This window comes from Xyrauchen texanus, chromosome 19 (genome assembly GCF_025860055.1).
Source record: "Xyrauchen texanus isolate HMW12.3.18 chromosome 19, RBS_HiC_50CHRs, whole genome shotgun sequence".
NCBI classification, from domain to species: Eukaryota; Metazoa; Chordata; class Actinopteri; order Cypriniformes; family Catostomidae; genus Xyrauchen; species Xyrauchen texanus.
This window is the reverse complement of record NC_068294.1, coordinates 39,637,755-39,662,955: the sequence shown is the minus strand read 5'-3', so window position 1 is coordinate 39,662,955 and position 25,201 is coordinate 39,637,755. Positions and strand designations below refer to the sequence as shown.

At 39.0% G+C, this 25,201-nt stretch overlaps 1 protein-coding gene across 1 annotated transcript; it reads left to right on the top strand.

Annotated features, from left to right (window-relative positions):
* Positions 1 to 1,357: 1,357 nt before the first annotated feature.
* Positions 1,358 to 22,862, top strand: fhdc2 (FH2 domain containing 2). The gene is made up of 12 exons (XM_052149287.1): positions 1,358 to 1,496; positions 7,380 to 7,876; positions 8,223 to 8,284; positions 13,666 to 13,768; positions 15,564 to 15,649; positions 15,875 to 15,975; positions 16,221 to 16,291; positions 16,472 to 16,579; positions 16,839 to 16,909; positions 17,844 to 17,961; positions 18,041 to 18,205; positions 19,843 to 22,862. The coding sequence occupies exons 2-12, from the start codon at positions 7,529 to 7,531 to the stop codon at positions 21,469 to 21,471; spliced, it is 2,862 nt and encodes a 953-aa protein (XP_052005247.1). The 5' UTR covers positions 1,358 to 1,496; positions 7,380 to 7,528; the 3' UTR covers positions 21,472 to 22,862.
* The last annotated feature ends 2,339 nt before the right edge of the window (positions 22,863 to 25,201 follow it).

Here is a 25,201-nt window from a genome sequence, read left to right as displayed (position 1 = left end):
GAGAGTATTTTAAATCAAGGTTTAAGCTGACCTGAGATAAGAGTTTTTAGGCTGAAAAATTATGGCTTGTGATTTCTCAGTGCACAGACAGGACTCCTTACATGATTAAATATAGTGATGATAGATGGATTAATCGTGTTTTAATCTCTACAGCGAAAATTTTTGTATTGAGACAATTCACCTTTTTCACCGTTACCATGTGAACAGATTTTGTGTTGGTCATGCTCTTGATTTAAGAGTGCTTTCCTTATTGTGTTTGCTTTGAAATTGAATAAACATAATAAACTCACTCCACTGAAAAATATATATTTTTTCCAGTTGTTATTTTTAATCTAACTGTGTGTATGTGTATATGATTTATAGCCATGATCAAAGTTGCATCATGTGTAGAATATATTCTAGTTTATAAAGATTAATGTGTTTTTTAATTAAATGTAACTATAATCTATAAACCACAGTGAATCATTTGTTTATTCACCAGTGAAATCGTTATTTACAATATACTTTTTGTACTCTAATTTTCTCTCAATATAATTTTTCACATACATTCGAAACAATCTTGCATAAGGACAAGAATAACAAAAAAAGAAGAATGTTTTGAATAAAGTATTGATAAATGCAATATTTCATACGTTATACTTTTTATATTTGTTATTAATACAGAATGTATTCTGTATTTTCCATACTCATGGATTCCTATAAATGAGCGAAATATGAATTCTACTATGACGAAGGCTTTATGAATATTAATTAGGTACCATAATTAATATTCATTATGTAACAGTAATTGCGATTGGTAAATAGGATTCGTTATTTTTTATTATTATTATTATTGTTTACATATACAAAATGCGTACAAACACAACCATTGTGAATGAAATAAAATAAAATAAAAATGTATATTTTATGCTAGGGGTCAAGTTGAAAAATTAAAGATACAAAAAATTAAGTAGAAGTGTCACGTGAGTCTTTTTTAGTTTCTTTTTTTTTTATATCCAATAACGTCAAAAGAAGTACCATTTTACTTAATCTCATTCAAAAACTCATACAAGAAGCCCATTTTCTGATATGTGATAGCCTATTTTTCAAGTAATATAATAAAAAGTTGAACAAGAAAGAAAATAATACTCTTACAATCAAAATATGATTCGTTATGCTTTTCAGCTAACATAGGCGAACGTCACAATGCGGGTTAAATATTCATGAACCAAGTCTTCGCCGTAGTAGGATTGGTAAACTCGTTTGGGGAAACCCAATGAGCGCATCAGGTGTTTTTGCGCATGTGCAAGTCATGAGCGTTCCAAAAGTTTGGGAGTTTTGTTCCAGTCAGTGGATTGAGTTGTATTTATGGGACGCACCGGCGTTCAGTCACAGTTTGGAATCATTTTCTTCTCTTATGCACGCGCGAGAATTACTCACACCAGACGGAAAATTGTTTTATAACTCTTTTATTTAGTTCTAAATTGGATTACATGCGTAATGATTCGAAACAGAACGTAAGTGCTTTTTATATGTGTGATTTTCCCTCTCTGCTGCTTTTTCTGCTGACCTTTAATATTGCCTTTAGTAACATTTCAGTTGAGAGTTCTCAAGTTTTGATTTTTAACTTGTATAAATGTATTTGCCATCTTTCCGAAATAATAATAGAGCGCTCACTAAGCAAATAATTTTAAAAAGTTTGCTGCAGGTTCACTATTCTTATTTCCAAAGCCTTTATGGAAAAAATTACTTATGCAATTTATATTCAGATACAATTTATTTGTAAAAGATGGTCACTGTGGGGCATTAGGCGTCTTATTTTTATCTGTTTTGATCTTCTACAGATGTTTGGTTTTTTAAAGGTTGATATGGGTCGCTCAGGTGGCATTGAAGAGAATTAAAATGGGACCGTTTTTTTTTTTTAAGGCAGAGGCTTAAAAATAACCCTGGGTTTACTACAGTAGCTATAGGATCACTGTGGTATTTTGTATAAATTAAACATGGTAAGGATACAACAGGGCTAAATGTCCAGCGGGGTAAAAGGCTCCTTTGACTTTAGTTTTTCCCAAAACACTATATAGCAACAAAACTACCACATCACTTTCCTAAACACTGTTTATCACTATGCACTTCAAAAAATGTTCTGATCCATTTTGAGGCAATTTGATGTAATATTTGTAATATTTTGCACATTTATATACCTAATGAAAATCTCTGAAATTAACACAAAATACTTATAATTTTCAGTTTTTTTAAGGTAATTTATATGAAACGTTTTTCAATAACTTAACAGTAAGTGAAAGGATAGTATTAGGGGTAAAAAGTCCCCTGTTGCAAGTGCTAAATATAAAAACACTTAGTTTTTTTTTTTAAAAGTGGGGCGAATAAATTTGATGAAAATTTTTCAAAGTGGGCTCACATTGACTGATCCAGTCACAATGAAGATACATTTTTTATTGAATACTTGAAATGTTATAAAATGCCAAATGCAAGAAATCGTGCTCCATTTTCTGAAGTAGTTATTTTGAGGAAGTATATACCCCACAAATTTTTCTGAAGGTGTGCCTTTACCCCCATTGTAACCTACTATATTAACACCATATTACTGTAGTAACAACATGGTTAATTGCATTAAAACTATGGCTTCCGCCAAAAACATGGTTACTACAATGTTACTATAGTAAAACCATGGTTAAATTTTATCTGGATCAATCCTTTCTCTCAACTCCACGACAGTAACCGTGACTAAATCACTGTGAGGAAATTCACCTTTATATACATGAGATATATACATATATTTTTATTTATTATTATTATTATAAGTTGTTTTAAGTAAATATCAAGGGAGAAGACAGGAAACAGCATGGGGAAAAGTGGGACGAAATGCCGAATCGAACCCCGGTCGTCACTTCCACAACGTCTTTATACACTACACCATTGTAGCGACACTATTATTTGTTTTTTATTTTCTGTGTTTCCACCAGGTTAGCTGTGTGGCAGGTGCTATTTACACCTAGTGCACATAGTCACTTGTTGTGCTTCGAGCGTTGTGCGTCTCTTGACCCAATGTGCTGCGTTCCATCTTGCTGTTTTGAACGCAAGAACGTGTCCTGTGTGAACGGCCATAACTTGGCAATATGCGCAAATATTTAGTACTTTTGAGATTATCAGCATTCTAAATTAGCTCTTCGTTGCATCAGTTTCAGTTACGGACTGCTTTGTCAATTGATAGTGCATATTTTCGAGTATTGTGTAACAAGTGTTCATTCAATGTGATATGTCTCATTAGCTGTCAAATTGCAAATTGAAATGCATTAGGGAAAATATCGGCCATTGGCCACAGAGCTATCTAGAGATCAACTGCAGAAACAACCATTAAAAAACTAAAACAAATTGTGGATCGCTAATGTAAATATGAAGTAGGCTAGATCTAAAGTATTTAGGCCTATATAGCATGAACATTCAAGGCTGTCAATTTATTGCTATGTTTACTTGTTTTTAGATTCTGATATTAATAATTGGAGTCGATGTGTTTTAAGGCCTATACCTTCAAACTCAGTGTATCTTTGCTTAACATCATGGGCAAATCAAAAGAAATCTGCCAAAAGTCTGGTTCATCCTTGGGAGCAATTTCCAAATGCCTGAAGGTACCATGTTCATCTGTACAAACAAAAGTTCGCAATCATACCGCTCAGGAACACATTCTGTCTCCTAGAGATTAACATAATTTGGTGTGAAAAGTGCAAATCAATCCCAGAACAACAGCAAGGACCTTGTGAAGATGCTGGAAGAAACAGGTAGAAAAGTATCTATATCCACAGTAAAACGAGTCCTATATCGACATAACCTGAAAGGCTGCTCAGCAAGGAAGAAGCCACTGCTTCAAAACCTCCATAAAAAAGGCAGACTATAGTTTGCAAGTGCACATGGGGACAACATCTTTGTGGAGAAATGTCATCTGTCTGACTAAACAAAAATTTAACTGTTCATCCCAACCGTGTTGTGGGGTGCTTTGCTGCAGGAGGGACTGGTGCACTTTACAAAATAGATGGCATCATGAGGAAGGAAAATTATGTGGATATATTGAAGCAACATCTCAAGACATGAGCCAGGAAGTGCGGTCTCAAATGGACAATGACCCCAAGTATACCTCCAAAGTTGTGGCAAAATGGCTTAAGGAGGCTTTTTTGACACCAAAGTCAAGGTATTGGAGTGGTCATCACAAAGCCCTGTCCTCAGTCTGATTTTTGGTTTGTGGGCAGAACTGAAAAAGCATGTACGAGCAAATAGCCTACAAACCTGACTCAGTTACACCTGTTCTTTCTCTAGGAATGGGCCAAAATGGCATATGCAACTTATTGTGAGTAGCTTGCGGAATCTGCCAAAAACGCTTGACCCAAGAACCTAATAAAAATCAGAAAGAAAAAAAAAACGATAGGGTGCATAACATGGGACTTTTACATTTATGCATTTGGCAGACGCTTTTATCCAAATCGACTTACAGTGCAATTATTACAGGGACAATCCCCCCGGAACAACCTGGAGTTAAGTGCCTTGCTCAAAAGCACAATGGTGCTTTTCTGATTAACAGCCCTGATTAACAGCCCTGTGCTTTAGCCACTACGCCACCACCACTCCAGACTTTTAACGCTAAACAAGCCTGAAACAAGCCAGGGACTTTTATTTTGAAATGACGTAGACTTGGCACCGTTACAATGCTTTATATTTAATATTTACCAAATTAAGCTTTTTATAGCCTGTATATTTTTATTCACAATATGAAGTTGGAGAAACAATGCATGTGTCTGGCGAGGAACATTTCAATATTGTCACATTTTTCTTTGCATGCCTTCGCTTCAATATTAAAAACATAATTTTCAGAGGTACACGGAGAAGTAACAAAAACTATCGGCATAGTTTTTTTCTGATAACCAATAGTTCCAAAAAGCAACTATCGGCACAGATTAATCCGTAAAACCGATATATCGGTCTACCTCTATTTAGTATGTTATTTGTCTCAACACATAGCCCTACTGTACAGATACATTAACATGGAGGCTATTTGAGGGGACCAACCCAAAAGTTTAAGAATCTGCCACTGATGCACCACTATTCTGAAAACTGGAGGAGATGTGCCCCCCTCATTGTTTATGGTGATTAACTAGATTTGGAAGTACAAATACGTGGTCCACATCAATTCCAGTTACAGCATGTTTATGTTTTGGGCTGTGGAAACTCTTATTTGCTCTGCCAGTACCCCTGAATTTGTGTCAGCTCCACATTTTCACTTTTCTGTCATTGTCCTGTGACCTCATTCACATTCATTAGAAAACTGGACTGCAGGAAGGAACAGCACATAGGGTGGGGAGATACACAGTGCACATGTGGCAAGAATTTCTCAAAAGAAGGGGTTGAGCTCACTCCTGTTCTGTGAACTCTCCCCACCTTGAACCATTTGGAAAAATGAACCTCAGGTTAAACCGTAAGCACAAGTAGAGATGGAAGGTCATACTCATTATAGACACCCTCATGTTAATTGGGGGACAAGAGTTGCCAGGTGCCTGAGCCCATAGGGTCACTTTGGGTTGCGGTATGGGTGTAAACAACTTCAGTTGTATGTTGATTGGAGCTTGTGTGCTTGAAGCACACAGGTGGGGATGAATTGCATGATGTCATCTTATTACCGGTGTTTGATGATAGCAGTAGTTTGTGAAACCAGGGTAATAAACATCCAATCTGGGCACGTTTTGAAGCCTTCTTGGATGGTCAGGATGTCTTTAAATGAACAGCGAACAGTAGATGTACAGTGTTTTGTTTTGTGTTTATGAGTTTGAGACTCAATTCAAGCTGATATCTAATTGAAAAGTACTATGTCCTTGAACTTACATCATATCAACTTTTGGGTTACAATTTACATTAGGAAAAGTGTATATTGTAGGTGCTGTAACTGGTCAACATGTCTTTCACTTAAGTAGTTCTGATTTGGGACAGATTCATTGTTAAAAATACCAAATTTGTAGAGGGTAATATGCTACTTGTGCTGTGCTTTATTGTACAATGACATAATGCTAATTGTTTGGTCCGGATATATTAAAGGGAGTAGTTCACTCAAAAATGAAAATCCACTCATTTACTCACCATCATGCAATCCCAGATGTGTATGACTTTCTTTCTTTAGCAGAACACAAACAAAGATTTTTATACTATCTCAGTTCTGTAGGTCCATACAATGCAACTGAATGGTGACCAGAACATTGAAGCTCCAACTATCACTTAAAGGCAGCATAAAAGTAATCCACAAGACTTGTAATTCAACAAAGGCATTTCCATCCGCAGAACTTCCACTCACTGGGTGATTTTTGGTTTGGCACCATTCTGAGTAAACTCGAGAGACTGTTGTGTGTGAAAATCCCAGGAGAGCAGCAGTTACAGAAATACTCTAATCAGCCAGTCTGGCACCAACAATCATGCCATGGTTGAAATTAGTGAGATCAGATTTTTTCCCCATTCTGATGGTTGATGTGAACATTAACGGAAGCTCCTGACCCATATCTGTATGATTTTTATGCATTGCACTGCTGCCACACAATTGGCTGATTAGATAATAACATAAATAAGTAGGCATACCTAATAAAGTGGCCAGTGAGTGTATATAATATACAGTGCATTCAGGAAGTATTCAGACCCCTTCATTTTTTCCCCACATATTGTTATGTTATAGCCTTATACTAAAATGCTTAAGTTTAAAAAAATTTCACTGAAATTATTTTACGTCAATCTACACTCCATACTAGCTCCATAATGACAAAGCAAAAACCAGATTTCTGATAACTTTGCAAATTTATTAAAAAGAAAAACTGAAATATCACACTGACATTAGTATTCAGACCCTTAACTCAGTACTTAGTTGGGAGCACCTTTGGCAGTGATTACAACCTCAAATATTTTTGGGTATGATGCAACAAGCTTTGCACACCTGGATTTGGGGATTTTCTGCCATTCTTCTCTGTAGATCCTCTCAAGTTCTGTCAAGTTGGATGGGGACTGTCAGTGGACAGCCATTTTCAGGTCTCTCCAGAGATGTTCGATTGGGTTCAAGTCCGGGCTCTGGCTGGGCCACTCAATGACATTCACAGAGTTGTCCCTAAGCCACACTTGTGTTGTCTTGGTTGTGGCTTGGGGTCATTTTCCTTTTGGAAAGTGAACCTTCAGCCCAGTCTGAGGTCCTGCATGCATGATATTTTTCCAGGAATTGGAGAAGTGTTTTAAAAAAATACTTTTAGTTTGAAGTATAGCATGTCACACTGCTGTCACTGCTTAAAATTTAATGTCAACTTCCCATCTGTTGTATTTGCTTCTATTGTTGCCTACATACTAACAATCTTGTTTTTCCCCTACAGATATACATCAGAAACATAACAGCAGGCAGTCACAAACTAGTGCGAGCAGACAGTGCTGCCAACTTTGCATCTGTAGTTATTCGCATAATTTCCATTAGTAGTCTTGGACTTTTCATGGCACATATCTTGACCATTCTGGCACCCAGGAAATGGAAGTGAGATTAATGGCCGCCACCCCCGTCCCACCACCACCACCAATCCCTCCTCCGCCGCCGCCACCACCCCCTCCTGCCCCAGCCTGCAGCTTGACCAGCGTGGACTCCAGCCGCAAACACAGGCTTCGCAACATCAACTGGGAGCGGATACCCAAAGAGCGTGTGGAGGGCCGTAAGAGTGTGTGGAGTGGGTCCCTGAATGAGGACGATGACTTCCGTATCGACTTGAACTCTCTAGATGAGCTCTTTGGACAGAAAGAAGCCGGCAAGCCAGACAGGACCAACAGCTTTCGGCGAGGTTTGATGCGCTGCAGATCTCCCCTAGAAACTAGCGTTAACAAAGTAAGCACAAATTCAGATTGCATTATTTACCAAAAATGCAAAACACTGTTGTGCTTTGGTAAATCGAAATTTAAAAACACCACTGAAAGTAGAACATATTTAAATTGATGCTCTCTCTCAAAGGCCTTTTTGTGACTTACAGAGTACTTTTATTATTTATTATTTTTGATTAAGGTACAAACAGTTAATGTGATATTTTTCAAGATTTAAGGCACTATTTGTCATGTAACGCATAGTAAACAAAACAAGTTTCATTAATCAGAGAAAGAGGTCAAGAATGGGTCACATTTAGGTAACTATTGTGAAATCTTTCATATTTCAAGCAAATTACCCATTTTCTTCACAGGTTACACTGCTGGACTCAAAACGCAGCATGAATGTTGGAATATTTCTACGGCAGTTGAAAATGTAAGTTGTTGGATTAGTATTACTAATGATTGACTGATTGACTTGCCATTTTGAGCTTAGCGGCATTGGCTACTGAAAGATTTGTGACTTGAGTAAATCTTGTGTAATTTTTATATTCTTGTCTATATATCGGTATCGGTAAATTTGTTTAATTAAAATAATGGTTGACCACTAGTTCTAACACAATTGCTTCTTGGGGCATTTAAAGTCAAACTTTGCACCTGAGGGCAGTCATATAGTCCCATTTGTTAGAAACAGGAAATAAAGGTGCTGAAATGGAGGAAGTCTTCTTAACACTTTAGACGGGCAGTGGCTGCAGGGTGTTTATTTTTGAGTTACTGATTGCCTTTGTGAGAAGTGTAAATGTGTGAATGAAAAGTTATTTGAAGACAAGTGTTGAGACGAGTCTATCCAATAGGAACAGCTGGGTGTTGTCAGTCAAGGTGTTCAAAGGTCACTACTAAAGGTCTCACCTGCTTTGCCCCCAACCGAACCATGATAATGTGTGTAACCTTAATCCCTAGAACAACTTCTTCAGAGTAAAGATTGCACTCGCATTTGTGAAATTACATCTGTACAAGTGTGGAGATTTTTTTTGGGCAAGAATGAGCAACTGTTGCGTGGTGCTTTAAGTGCCGGTGGCCTCTTGATTATAATAGTATTGATAATCTAGTGTGTCGCACTGTACTGCTTACCTTTAGATTACTATTACAACTGCTGCAATTAATTAATTGTGAAAAGTGTCAATTACAGCACTCAAATTAGGTCTATTTTGATTGCGTCAATTTTAGTTTTAGGATGTATTTTTTTTTATACAAGTGCAAGAATGCAATAACATATCAGAAGTGTTTAAAATAGTCTGTTGGCATTTAAGTAGCAACCTAGAATTGTTGCATTGCTCACTTTCTGTATATAATTAATTCAAGATTTTAATAACTCTTGTTTTTCCATGCAAATAGTTATTCAAGAACGCAGATCTTAGATTGTGTAGTAATAAAAAAACAAATATGGCATGCATGTGATCACACAAAATAAGTATTTTAATGTAAATTATATTTATCGAAATAATCGCAATTACAATTTCAAGGGAAATAATCGACAATTATGATTTTTGTCATAATCATGCAGGCCTAATACAAGTTAAGATTATTTGACAGCATTTGTGACATTATGTTGATTACCACAAAAATGAATTAATTTACAGGCACAATGTAAGTGAATGGGGCCAATTTGACAACGTTAAAATACTCACTAGCCACAAGACGTAAACTATATGAGTGTTAACATGATTTAGTGTGATACAATTGCAAACTAACCTTTTCTGTGTAAAGTTATATACAATTTTACAACTTTGTTGCCATTACGGCATAATGCGTAAAACCTGTAATCCTGGTAAACAATGATTAAAACAGCTATAGCTCACAGTACACAAATTTAACAGAAAAATGTATGCAAGTGCTTTTATAAAATTAAAAGCTTCACATTTCTGCCTTTAAACCCTCCAAAAATTGGCAATTTCTTTCGTGGAAAGGTATGAAAAAAATTCCTACTCCCTGAAAGATATTAATGAAATAATTGTTGTGAGATCTCTCACTGTTCTCTGTGACAGCTGTAGACTCCGTAAACGGCAAAAAAGTGTCCATGGGCTGCGGTCTCTGACGCTTTCTGTCTGTCAATCATTTAGCATGTTCTCATTTTTAGTTGCAGTTAATTATTGAGGATTAATGCTATTTTTATGCCATGTTGCTCATAACAGTTGCCAGTTGAGGGTGCTATTTTGCTTAATGTCAGTCTCATTTGGTACTTGGAGTGCGAGTTTTGGAAAGAGGGGGCATGGCTAATCCAAGAACTCAGCTCATGGAAATTGTAGAATGGCTAAAATGGATTGACTGACCTGTTTCATGTGACATCCCTGTATGACTGTGCCACCATATTTGTGACAAAAATTCCATTTACCATCAATGTGCTATGCTGTGGGATATGGCAAAAGTCAGTGAAATTTGTTTCTATTTATAAATCTATGCAAAAAGCTGACACGGCTTAATTTTGCCATGCGATGAAGGGGGAGAACAGGCATAAAAACACTTTTTAATGAGCTCTTTGCTAATTTGTTCAGACATGTCTGTTATCTGTACATGTGTCAATTATATTTATTAAACCATACAATTAATCGGATACAATTAAACTGGAAATGCACACAGGACGATGTTATTCATAACACCCAGACAGTATAAAGGTATGCGATAATTGTAACTCATTGTAATAAATAAAAAAAGCACTGTAACATGAACATATAGTATGTATTTAATGTGCATATACAATGCTGTGAAAAAGTATTTGCCCCTTCCTGATTTATTAAATTTTTGTGTATTTTTTATACTAGAAAACAAGATATTAAAGTGTTACCTGAGTAAACACAAAATACAGTTTTCAAATATATATATATTTTTTTATTTAAGCAAAAAAGATATCCAACACACATACCACCCATGTGAAAACCTAACTGCCCCCCTTAAACGTAATAGCTGGTTGTCCTACCTTTAGCAGCAACAACTGCAACCAAACGCTTCTAATAACTGGAGATCAGTCTTTCACAACGCTGTGGTGGAATTTGGGCCCTTCTTTGCAGAACTGATTTAGTTCAGCCACATTGGAGGGTCTTCGAGCATGAACTGCCTGTTTAAGGTCCTGCCACAACATCTCAATCGGGTTCAAGTCAGGACTTTGACTAGGCCTTTTTGACCAAAAACCATTGTCTTTTTGACTTTGACCATTGTCTTGCTGCATAATCCAGTTGCGCCTGAGCTTCAACTAACGGACTGATGGCCAGACGTTCTCCTTTAGGATTTTTTGGTAGAGAGCAGAATTCATGTTTCCCTCAATTATTGCAAGTCGCCCTGGCACTGAAGTGGCAAAGCATCCCCACACATCACACTACCACCACCATGCTTGACAGTAGGTATGATATTCTGTGTTGGATTTACGCCAGATGTAACAGGACCCCTGTCTTCCAAATAGTTCCACTTTTGACACCTCAGTCCACAGAAAATTCTTCCAAAAGGTTTAAGGATCATCAAGGTGTGTTTTGGAAAAATGTAGACATGATTTAATGTTCTTCTGGGTTAGCAGTGGTTTCTACCTCGCCACTCTTCCATGGATGCCATTTTTGGCTAGTATCTTTCTGATAGTGATGTTATGAACGGTGACCTTTATTGATGCAGGAGGCCTGCAGATCCTTGGATGTTGAACATGGCTTTTTTGTGACATCCTGGATCAGTCATCGCTGTGCTATTGGAGGACTTTTGGAAGGTCAGCCACTTCTGGGAAGGTTCACTACTGTGCCAAGTTTTCTCCATTTGAAGATAATGGCTCTGACTGTTGTTCTTTGGAGTCCCAGAGCCTTTGAAATGGCTTTTTAACCCTTCACATTACCTTTTTCCTAATTTCTGGAATTTTATTCAACCTTGGCATAGTATGCTACTGGGTGAGACCTTTTAGCCAACTTCATGCTGCTGAAAAGTTTATATTTAGCTGTTGATTTGATTTGAACAGGGCTGGTAGTAATCAGGCCTGGGTGTGTCTAGTCCAGCTGAACCCCATTATGAATGCAGTTTCATAGATTTGGGGATTTAGTAACTAAATTATTTTTCACACAGACCCAGTTGGTATTGGATAACTTTTTGCTTCAATAAATAACATTATCATTTAAAAACTTTATTTTGTGTTTTCTCATATTGCCTTTGTTTTATGTTAGATTTGGTTTGAATTTAAGCAATTTAAAGTCAAATTTGGCAATATTTGTGCTGAACTCAGACCTGTACACACCTTTCCTGTGACTTGGCATGGATCAAAAGCATTTTTTGTTTGTTTTATGGGTGTTTTTCCATTCACTGTCTTCCTCCCGCTGATGGTCATAAATATGGTGGCTGCGGGGGAAAAGTGACATCAGTGAAACTCATTAGCATGATTCATTAGCATGGGATTTGTAAATTACAGCATACAGATATCTCCAATAAATAATGTGATATAAACTGTATATATAATGTATATTTGACAAATTATTAGTTAAAATACATGCAATTTTTAGATTAATATTTTATATTCAAATGAATTGAATATTTTAAACTTGAAACATTCTTTATATATCAAGTATGTCTTGTGTTTCTGAATTCTGTTGAAAATGTAAATTCAGTTTTCCATGCTTGCAAATGCATTTACGCATTTTTGGTTCAACTTTAAAGTTGCAGTCTTTTAAAAGAGACTCAAATTTTAACTTGGGCCCTGAGTGTTCCTCCACAAAAAATTTAAGTTTACAGCTCTGTGAATATATCTACAATAATCTGATTACCGGTAGTCTAGTTCAGAGGAAATGTAATCCATTCCAGTGTTACAGAAATTAGACTCCACTCAGACAGGAAATCATAAGGCATAAATCATTATTTGTCTCTTTGAATGCACTGGTCTTTGTTTTATACAAAAAGATCTGCGTTTTCATGTCAGCACTTGAATTCTGAGTTTGCATTTGAGGGAAGCGGTGCCCATTTCAGTTTGAAAAGCATTTCCATGAGACTGATATCTGTCACAACTTGTGGAGGAATTAAGGAGAAATCCTCCCACAGACATTTATGTAACCTTACAGAAGCGCACACTTTTGAAGTGCGAGTATGAATTATACTCTGTCGTGGCCAAAGCAAGACTTTGTTGTGTGAGCCCTCGTGCCTTTTCATTATTTCATTTTGAACTCTAAGGAGAAACCGCATGACCCTTCTCTAACATTAACAATTACAGGCCATAAAAACAAAAACATAAACTAGTATGGTCTTGCAAACTTATTTCGAGACCAACGATGTGCAAAAGGACATGAGGACACTTTCTTTTGGCTTTTAAGGTGCAAAGTGACATCTAGACATGTCGATGATGTCATTTAGGCCAAGAGGACCAGATACTATTGTCCTATCGTTGTATCATCCCATTTCAGCTGGTCATTTTTCGATAAGCTTTGAATAAGTTTTTTCTGTGATCAGAAAGGACTAGCACAGCATAAATTACAATGTATAAAAATTTTTTTGTTACTACCCAATCCCTCAGTTTGTAGAAACAAGAAGAAAAAAAAAATCAAATTTACAGTAATGCACTTACAATGGAAGTCTATGGGGCACGGATTTGAGAAGTATAATCTCAAGACTTAACACTTAACCTGTGCTCATTTTGTTTTACTTAAAAATATAATGTAAGCGTTTTAACCAAAAATGAGTTTCATATTTCTGAGGGATCAGGACGAAAAGTCTGACCTACAATTGGGTCAGAGATTTATACTACAGATGGACAGAGAAACTGTGTTTTAGAAAGTAATTTTCATGAAGTGTTTCCTGTTCTCTCAGTGCGGCCAAGGAGATCATGGAGGATGTGAGGCAGGGGGCCGGAGAGCGGTATGGAGCCGAGAAACTGACAGAACTTTGCAAGCTGCTGCCTGATAACGAAGAGGTATGGTGTCCTCTCTCACATGCAGTATTTCCACACAAATGGAGATATCTGTCATTTCCCAGAATCAGTCTGTTTCATATTAGAGAGTGCATATTCAACATGATGTTGCTTGTTTGGAAACTCCCGTTTACTCCACGCAATCTCAAATTACAGTTTGTTATTTTTAGGAATGTGGCGCTTTCCACTCTGTTGGAAAAATCTTGTTGGACTTATGATTGGAAGTTATAAGTTTGGCATTTGCTATAGGATTGCATCACTTTCCCTCTTGCTCATACTTGGGGTTAAGGATTTGAACAAACCCCTAACCCTAAGTATTAATCTTTTGTGGCTAACTCGCCCCTCAATGTTTGTGCTAAAGACATGAATGATACCCAAAATCGTATGGCTTGTCATGGAGAGGTGTGCTGTTACTTTTCTAAGCAATCAGATTTACAATTTGGAATAAATCGGGCAAGAAGAAAATTAAAGGAGGGACCTGAGCAATGTTCAGAAACTAGAATATCGCAGATTTCGGGGTGGGCTCTAATGACATGGGCCATCCACACAGAACAACCTTGTAGCAAAGCCCTAAGAACCACACAGAAACTTTAGGAACCACATGGCAATGCCATAGCAACCACCCACAACACCCTAACATCATGGCCGTGTGGTTTGACAAAATTTAGTATTTCTTAAAAAATAGTAGACAATAGGGTGGGGTATCGATAACTGATTCTTATTCAGAACTAATACAAAAATAAATACAGAACTAAATAAATACAGTGTGATGGCAATCTGATTCCTGAACAATTGACTTCTATGAGTTGGTTCTTTTGAATCTGCATTACCAAACATACAGCGTGAACAGTGCAGCCTGATTCCTGTACAAATGACTCTTTTGAGTTGGTTCTTTTGAATCTACAGAACCAAACATACAGCACACCAGTGTAGCCCGATTCCCCGAACATATGACTCTTTTTTTTGAGTTGGTTCTTTTGAATCTACAGAACCAAACATACAGCATGACCAGTGTAGCCCGATTCCCCCAACATATGACTCTTTTTATGAGTTGGTTCTTTGGAATCTAAAGCTCAAAAAATACAGCGTGACTGCAATATGATTCCCTGAACAAATGACACTTATGAGTCGGTTCTTTTGAATCTACAGAACCAAACATACAGCATGACCAGCGTAGCCCGTTTCCCCAACAAATTACTCTTATGAGCTGGTTCTTTTGAATGTGTAGCACAAAACATACACGTTAAACAGTGTAGCCCGATTCTCCGAACAAATTACTCTTACGAGCCAGTTCTTTTGACTCTACAGAACAAAATATACAGCACGACTAGTGTAGTCCGTTTCCCCAACAAATGACTCTTTATGAGTTTGGTCTTTTGAATCTACAGCTCAAAACGTACAGCACGACCTCCCGAATGGGTCTTATCGGAAGGCTTTTAGTATTTGAAAAACGTACTGCACCGCAAGTCATTCATTTCATCGGGTCTGTCTCGAAATGAACCAAGAACTGTTAATGTTATGGGTACTTAAGGCTTGTGAGAATTTAATCAGAGTGGCTAATTACTAGATGGTTGTTGAAATCACAATGTGTTGTTAAAAATACACAATATTAGTTTTGTAGTAATCAAAATAAATTCATTATACATTTTGCAGTAATTTGTTACAATCGTACATGTTCTCATAATTTGGTATCTTGCTGCTGAGGCAGTAAATCCAATAAGAATTGCATTTCTAGAACTCCAGTCTGAACATAAATCTATAAATGCATCTGATTGTATTTGTATTTTCTTTTGTCCAGGAGGCTAGGTTAAAAAAGTTCAGTGGTGACCGTAGTTTACTGGCAGAACCAGATCTATTCATGCTGTTGCTGGTGGAGTTACCAAGGTAAGAATTCATATATGCTCACCTATTTATTCCCTTATCCAAAAGAAATATAATTTTTGTCTCTTTTAACCTTTTACCATTGTAAATGTTCTCCTCATATGTCTTAAACCATCTGAGCTCATCTACTTATGCCTGCAGCATAAACATATCATGTTATCTTTTGCTGACCGTTGATTAATCAGTTCGTCCTTTCTCATTATCATCATCATCATGTGACCCCACCAGCTTTCGCATGCGTCTGGATGCCATGATCCTCCAGCAGGAGTTTGACCCTGCGGTGACCTCTCTCTGTGAGGCGGCCAGATGTCTGGGGGAGGCAGCTCGAGGTAAATAGTCAGTTGGGGGGCAGCGGTTTTCCTTTCAGTGGGTTTGTTTGGTCCTGTTGCACCTCTGAAACCTTTAGCTTGCCTCCTACAGTAAATCAACTTCACATGTGAGCCAAAGTATCAGAGATATTGTTCTTTGCATGAGAGCCTTTTATGGAATTTTAGATCTGATATTTAATGGAATAAGTGGAACCTTATGGAAGGTTTCATTTGATGTGGTTGATTTTCATGTGTTGTTTGTGTAGAGTTGCTGAGCTGCCCTGAGCTTCACTCCATCCTGCGTCTGGTGCTCAAGGCGGGAAACTATATGAATGCTGTAAGTGTTTGCATTAATTTACGTTAAAGGTTTAAAATTATTTATTCATCACATGTCATTCTGTGGAACCCAAAAGTTTATGATTCAAAGCCTTTTATTATGCCATTTTTGATAAGGATCATATGAAAGAAATCTGCACCTTTTTGTAGTAATATTGTGCCCACACACTTGTGCCCACAGGGAGGTTATGCTGGGAATGCTGCTGGATTCAGGATTTCATCTTTACTCAAACTGGCCGACACCAAAGCCAACAAACCAAGCATGAACCTCCTGCATTTTGTTGCCATGGTACGTGCCTTCGGTAATCTCACTTTCATTACTTCATTCACGTAACAACATTACTCACTTTGAAGGCAAACAAACTGTGGCTGTTAAGGAAGAAATTCTTTCAGGGTGTCCATGGCTATGTTCGGAATGGAATGCTAGCGTACTGCAGACTGCACACTGTATAGAGAACAACAAATTAGTTAATTAAGACTTGAATTGAACTAAGTGCATTGGAACAGAATAATAGTGACTTGATCCAAATTTTGATTTATCACTACAGGAGGCTGTGAAGAAGGATAAAGACTTGCTGATGTTTCCCAAACGCTTGAGTCACGTCGGTCCAGCTTCAAGGTCAGAATGCAAACACACCTTTGACAGCGTTAAAATTCTTTAATCTAGCAGAATATCTATGGAGGAATCTTATTAAACCTGTCAAGAACACGTCTGGGTCAAATTCCGCCCCCAAAATTAAAAGTAAATGAAACATGTTTTGCTTGTTTTTTATTTTCTTCCCAATTATGTCATGCCCACTTCCCAATGCACTCTTAAATCCTCATGGTGGCGTAGTGACTCACCTCAATCCGGGTGGCGGAGGATGAATCTCAGTTGCCTCCACGTCTGAGACCGTCAATCCGCACATCTTATCACGTGGCTTGTTGAGCACGTTACCGTGGAGACTTAGTGCGTGTGGAGGCTTCACACTATTTATTCTCCGCGGTATCCACGCACAACACACAGAATGGAGACTTTGCCAGTTTGATCTTATAATTAATAAAGTCTAATGGAAAACATCAGAACATTTTGCAACTTTTAATTATAGCATTTCCACTGATTTTATGGAATGTATACATATAGTTGTATCAAAGATTTATATCTGTAAAATGGGTCTGATTAATTCTGTTCGCAAAAAAACGGACAAACAACCAATTTCTTTGAGACAAAGAATAAATTAAATATATTTATGAGTATATCTTATTGTTTGTTTTAATGCAACATGTACCATGATTAATCCCAGAAAACTGCAAAACTTTAAAAGTTTCAATAGATTCAATTCGAGTATTTATACAGCAAGGTACCATTTGTTGTACTGCCTATTAAGTTTTTATTTTTTCTTTTGATTTTTGGAGTTAAACATGACCTTGCACATGTTCTTGACATGCTTTGTGAGATTCAGCAGCTGTGGCCAAAAACGAGTTTCACACTTTGTTATATAAACCACTGAGGACAGATAAAACATGAAAACAGAATAATCACAATTGTATTTTTTATTTTTTTTTCTGGTTAGGTTATCAGAAGAGTCTGTGGCAGAGGATCTATCACGATTGCGGAGTAGAGTCGCCAAACTCCGAATCAGAGCTCAGGCCGACACTGAAATCGAGCAACAGACGAGAACCTTTCTGGAGGTATGTGCCCATCGACTTCCAGATAAAAATTATTTAATGTGTAAAATTCAATATGCAAGTTCATAATTTCTTTGTTCAGGTGGCAGAGGTGAGGCTGAAGGAAGCTACGGGTGAGGTGGAAATCTTACAAAACACTAGTAAAGCCCTCATGGATTTCTTCTGTGAAGATGAGAATTCCTTCAAACTAGAGGAGGCCTGTCGTATCTTCCAGTGCTTCTGCCAGCGATTCCAAAGAGCCATGCTGGTGAGCATGCAACCTTGTGTTTTTCTACTACATAATGAATCTTTTCAGTCTTCTGACCAAATTCTATTTTCTGTATATCTTGACATTGCTGTATTTGATCTGAAATGTCTGAAAAAAGCTAAATGAACTCAAAGAATTATTATTTTATATATTTTTTTACTATGCACCAATACAACATAGTATAGTGTTTATTTATATATATATACATACATAATACATAAATCATCTTAATATATGAATCATCGAGTTTTTAAACGATTCATTGAAATCGTTAAAAGAATCAAACTTCCCAATTTTAGGTTTAAATCAGAGACGACATCTGGCAGGTCAATGCTCTTTTACTTGCAAGTTGCGATACAGGGAAGGATTGCAAAATTAGTCTTAACCACATGGTCTTTAGGAACCTTAAAGGAATATTCCAGGTTCAATACAAGATAATCTAAGCTTAATTGACAGTATTTGTGGCATAATGTTGATTACCACAAAAAGTATTTTGACTCGTCCCTCTTTTTTTTATTTTATTTTGAATGCCCAATTCCCAATGTGCTCTTAAGTCCTCATGGTGGCATAGTGACTCTCTTCAATCCGGGTGGCGGAGGACAAATCTCAGTTGCCTCCGTGTCTAAGACCGTCAATCCGTGCAGCTTATCACGTGGCTTGTTTAGCGCAATACCGCGAGGGCCTAGCGCATATGGAGGCTTCACGCTATTCTCTGTAGCATCCACACACAACACGCCACGTGCCCCACCAAGAGCGCAAACCACATTATAGCAACCACGAGGAGGTTACCCCATGTGACTCTACCCTTCATAGCAACCGGGCCAATTTGGTTGCTTAGGAGACCAGGCTGGAGTCACTAGTCCCTCCTTTTCTTAAAAAGAAATCTAAAATGGATTTTACAGTGAGACACTTACACTTTAAGGGAATGTGGACAAATTTTGGAGGGTTTAAAGGCAGAAATGTGAAGCTTTTAATTTTTAAATGCTCTTACATTAATTATTCTGTTAAAACTTGTGTATTGTTTGAGCTGTAAAGTTCTTTATAAACATAATTTTTATGGTTTTAGAGTTTGTTGACATTACATGGGGCAACAAAGTTGTAAAATTGGCTTTAACACAGAAATGGTTTTGTGATTTTATCACACTATAATCATATTAACACATATAAACACATACAATATATAAACACACATTGTATATGTCTTGTGGATATTCTTTTGAAGTTAATATTTTAACGTTTACGGATTGGCCTCATTCACTTCCATTGTACGTGCCTTACTGTAACCCAGATCTTTTTATTATTTTAAGAAAAGGAGGGGCAAGTCATAATAAGTTATTGTGGTAATCAATATTATGCCACAGATGCTGTCGATTGAGCTGAACTTTTATTAAAAATATTGTAATATTCACAAAATCCTCACAAATATTGTGACTATTCAATATAATGCCCATGCATACACAGTAATAAAGTGAACTTAATAATATTCATTAATTAAAATATTTCATAACTGCGGTACCAGCAAGGTAATACAATAAATGGATAAATGTAGTTAGTTCGGTTTGTGGCATGCGTTTTTGTGAACTGATGAAATTGAATAGACTGCCAATAAACTGACAAATGATTTATTTTCATCTCAGGAGAATAAAGAACGGGAGCTACAGGAGCAGCGGCGTGTGGCACGCGAGCGTGAGAATGTGGAAAAGCGTCGTTCCCTTGCCCTGAGCACCGGCCTGGAAGTGGAAAAGCGTCGTTCCCTGGCCCTGTGCACCAGTTTGGAAGAGGAGTGCAAATCGGACGACCTGGATCACGCTCTACAGAGAAGCTTAAGTTACACTGGGACCCGTCGCAGTCTCCGCAGACACTCCCAGTACATCCTCTACTCTGAGGAGAGAAATATGAAATCTGACCAGCAGCATTTCAACTCGGAGAGTGAAAGCCTTCATGCTCTTAGTCCTGAAGGATTTTGTAAAGCTTCAGAGCTAAGGAGACATTTATTATGCAAGAGTGATGCTGAACAAACTGAACAAGGAATAAACATAGAACTAAAAGAAGGTCAGTGTTTGTTCGGCACAGATTCAACGTGTGGCCTTCAGCGAGGTGCAATGGCTACACCAAACGGTATGAAAAGCCATTCTATGTTGAATACAAGGACAATCCCCAGTGATAGCACTTTTGTTGCTTTAGGAGAAACAAGTATCACGTCACATCAGGAGGGGGTAGCGAATGTCTCGCAGCTCACAGGACTATCCTCTAACATTGTTTTGAAAGTTGAGAAACAAGTTCAAGAAGCCTGTGAAAGGCTGACGCAGATAGCAACAGAGGCTTCGGAGGACGCTGAGAAGCAGGATTGTGAGAACGGCAAAGAGACTCCATCTGAAAGAGGAGTAACGTCACAGACAGATGCTGAAACCACCACAAGTCTGTTGGGAGAGACTTTGTTGAACGCCTCTTGCCCTGTTGACGCTAGTCCTCCACTTACCCACGAACCTGAGCCCGCTAGTCCAGATAGAAGCCATGTTTACCCACGAGTTGGCGAGACACTTGAGTGCCACACCCTAGTAAGGGGCCTCCGCTCATATGAGAGCCTTTCGCCTTCTGTAGTGCGCCCTGCAACTAATCACTGCTCTAAATGGAAAAAAGAGCGAGAAGCTGAGGAGAGGGATGGTGCTAGCTCACCACATGCTAAGGAGAATTCGCGTACGATAACAACGCCCACTCGAGGACCAACTAAAAGAGGACTTGTACCTCGCGGAGGGCCTTCGAATAGTAATGGCATTCCAAGGGTGCGCACTAAGGCGGAGCCAACTCCTGCCGATGGTTTGTCAGCTAGTCACGTATCGCGTCCTTCCCCTATTCGTTCCACGTCTGTACGCTCATCGCTAATCACACGATTCAACGCCGTCCAAAACGAACTCAAACAAAGCGTCAGTGCACGACAGAAGGCAGATGCCCAGTCTTACATTAAACAAAAGCATAACGCCAATGAGACTGTGAACCAGGACAAGGACAAAAGTCGCGAGCCGTTTGTTCGTGGCTCGCCATTACGCGTGTCCAAACGGCTGGCGCCCAATTCGGACTCCCAGACGGCCCACGCTATACATAGTCCAACCGCTGCTACTACCGCAAAGACAATTCGCACGGCCATAATCAGTGCAGCCAAAGCCAAGACCGCTAAGAGCCCAGAGTCTGCCTTCACCAAGAGCCTGGGTTCCCGAATCCCAGGCCCTAAATTTCCCAGACCTGCTGCCCAACCCATGTGGAGATAACATTTGGTTGCTTGAACACTTAGAGTAGCATGCATAAGCATAAAGGATTGGTTCACCCAAAAATTACAATTCTGTAGTTTTACTTGCCATCTTGTTCTGTATCCAAATCTGTATGTCAGTCTTTATTCAGTGGAGCGCAAAATACATTTCAAAGAATCTGAAGTGACTGATCACTCTTTTCCATGCAGTTAAGACGATGAGGATTGAAGCTTTCAAAAAGGATGCAAGAGTATCATAAAAGTATCATTAAAGTAGTCTGTATGACTTGTGCACTTCTGAAGCCATTCAAATGAAACCTGAACGAATCATTCGTCGGAGTCTGATCTTTTCAATGAAATAGCTGATCCCGTTCACAAGAAAAGTGTGTCGAGTGATCCGTTCAACTCATTGACTTATTCCATGGAAAAGAGTGACCAGTAAATAATTCAGAATTCCTCCTTTTGTGTTCCACGGAATTAACAAAGTTATATGGGTTGAGAATGACGGTCAGTTAATAATGTCATCATTTACATCTTTGGGTGAACTATTCCTTTGAATATATGATGTAGAAAACCAGTGGACTTCCGATGGTGGACATTAAGGTTTTTGTGTGAACTGTCAACTCAAACTGTGTTCTCCTTCCAAAATGCCACTAAATAAAGAAGCTATTCATTGTGTCCGCTCAGAATGGACAGTCCACTGTGCACTGTAATGAATCCCGGGCAGAATGACCGCTACATTCAGAGTTCTCCACTCATTCAGAATCTCCACATTTTCAAGACTTTGATTCTCATTAAAGTTGAAACTATCAGGAGAGACTCATCCAGTACAGTCTCTTTCTGCATACTCTACCTCTGAACACTTGAGTGCCCTGTGCAGGTAACAGTGCACCTCAGAAGGGGAAGTTGAACATGATTCCTCCGAAAACCTTCTTACAACAACTTTTTATATCTAACTTAAAAGCGTTTGCCTTGCAATGTTTTTGCTAGAATGTTAGCTCTCTATCACGAGACATTTTATTCAGTGTCGAAGCAAATAGATCCTATAATAAATGACTGAAAACTGAACTCTCATATAATACAGTCCTCTGTGGTCTAATTGACCTTAAATTGCCCAGGTCATATTGACTGTGTATTTTGCATTTAGGTACAAAATAGTGAGTAAAAATCAACATGTGATCAGTTTAAATGTACAATACAAGATCCCAAAGTAAATATGGTGAAGCAAAATGCATTGCATTATGCCCGCATCTGTACTGGTTGGGTTCCCTCACTTTGATGCACTTTAAAGATGAATGAGTTTCAATGCTTGCAGAAATAGTCTCTGTGGTAATCTGCTGTTTTATGTGTTTTGTGTTAAAGAAATGTTAAATTAACAGAATTGAAAACATTGATGCCCTCTTTAATATTTGTATTTGTAAATAAGGAGAATTTGAAATAAAGAATGAATTGAAGGTTAGCCCTTCTGTATGTCAATACAAAATCACTAACTAACCTATTCTGTGTAAAGTTATTTCCAATTTGTAAAACAGTTGAAGGATGGGCAAGGAGGAGGCGAGAACCGGCTAGTCAACATAAATCATATTTAATAAAACTCAAAGCACAAACATAAACACACATGACGGACATGTCCGTAATCTCTCTCTCTCGAACAATCGTCACCGGCCGCCTTTATCCCTCGCGCGCCTCATCAGGCTGATTGGGGACCGGTAGCGATATTCCGACCGGCCCGCCCCCTCCGCTCCACACTCCTCCGGCGTTATCTCAGGCCGGGTGCCACCGGCATGACGTACACCCCCATCCCTGGGGCGGGTGTATCTTACGTCCAGCGTGGTCATCCCCGCCTTCCTCGCCCTGGGAGGAGACAGGAGGGGAAGACAACAACAACAAAAAAAAAACAAAATAGGCGAGGGAAAAGGCCAACACGGTGCGACAGGGAGAGAGAGAGAGAAAAAGCTCACTCACCGGTTCTCTGATGTACCGTCGGCGTGGTCCTCGAACACTCCTCCACACTCAGGCGGACGACAGCCGCTCCAACACCGGGCGAACCGAGTGAAACCGCCGACCCCAGCGGGTAGAACGCGCCTCCGCTTTTCTGGCGGCAAATGGGGACACTCCTCCGCCCCTGGCAGCAGCTCTACCGCTCGGGCGGTCGGAGAGTTTCTTCCCTCCTCCCTCGCGGACGGCGGTCTTCCCTCGACCCCTCCGCGTCTCTGGGGACGGCAGGGCACTCCTCCGCCCCGGCAGCGGCTCCTCGCTCCAGGCGGTCGGGGTATCCAGTCCCCACTTGCCCCGCGGACGGCGGCCGTACCCGCATCCGGGCGGTCGGGCTACTCCGTCCCCGGCAGATGGCAGCGGCTCCCTGGGTGGGCGGCAGTGTCGAGGACACTGCGACGGGCATCCCTCCTCCTTCCGGGTTTCGGCACCAATGTAAAACAGTTGAAGGATGGGCAAGGAGGAGGCGAGAACCGACTAGTCAACATAAATCATATTTAATAAAACTCAAAGCACAAACATAAACACACATGACGGACATGTCCGTAATTCTCTCTCTCTCGAACAATCGTCACCGGCCGCCTTTATCCCTCGCGCGCCTCATCAGGCTGATTGGGGACCGGGCGCGCGATATTCCGACCGGCCCCGCCCCCCTCCGCTCCACACAATTGTACAACTTTGTTGCCATAATGACGCAACGTTGATGACAAAAAACAATTTCATCTGCCAAGAACAGTTTTAACAGAAGAATTAATTGCTTTAAGTGTACTTTTATAAAAGTATAAGCTTCACTTTTCTGCCTGTAAACCCTCAAAAAATAAGCCCCATTGATGTAACCTAGATTTTTGCAAAATTGACCCTGTTTTACTTCTCGATACATGCTCCTCACCTTGGAGCCATTGTTATTTCAAAGAAAAAGATGATTGTCTTGGCCGTCTTTCATCAAAATGTATCAACTCGCTCGCTTCTGAAATGACTATCCTACTTCACTGTCGTAACAAAGGCTGCGATTAGTATTGGTTTATGTTTACCCAGACCCAAATGGCTTGTCAGGCATTGTTTTAGGCTACTGTGAAGTTGTGCCAATTGTTAATGCAGTGACATTTAATACTCTGTAATAGAGGTTACAGCAATAAAAGTAAATAATGACAGAATATTGATATTAAACACCATCTTTTTACAATCCAATCAAATCCTTTCAGATAAAATCAAGTCCTGTCTTGCACTTTTTGTCATTGAAAATACAGTTTCACTCTGTAATGTTATATTACAAAAGTTAAATGTGTTGTGAATGCTGTTTTATGTTTACTTTAAAGGTGCACTAAGTATGCTTTATGTTGTGCTGGCTGATCTAACAGTGGTCTTGGGACTTTAATCGGACACTTGCACTCACTGAGCACTTTATTAGGAACACTATGGTACTAATGAAGTGCCCGACGAGGTTTTCTGCTGTTATGACACATCCGCCTCAAGGTTCGACGTGTTGTGCATTCTGAGATGCTATTCTGCTCACTACAATTATACGGAGCGGTTATCTGAGTTACCGTAACCTTTCTGTCAGCTTGAACCAGTTTGGCCATTCTCTGTTGACCTCTCTCATCAACAAAGTTTTTCTGTCCACAAAACTGCTGCTCACTGGATGTTTTTTGCTTTTGGCATCATTCGGAGTAAATTCTAGAGACTGTTGTGCGTGAAAATTCCAGGAGATCAGCAGTTACAGAAATACTCAAACCAGCCTGTCTGGCACCGACAATCAT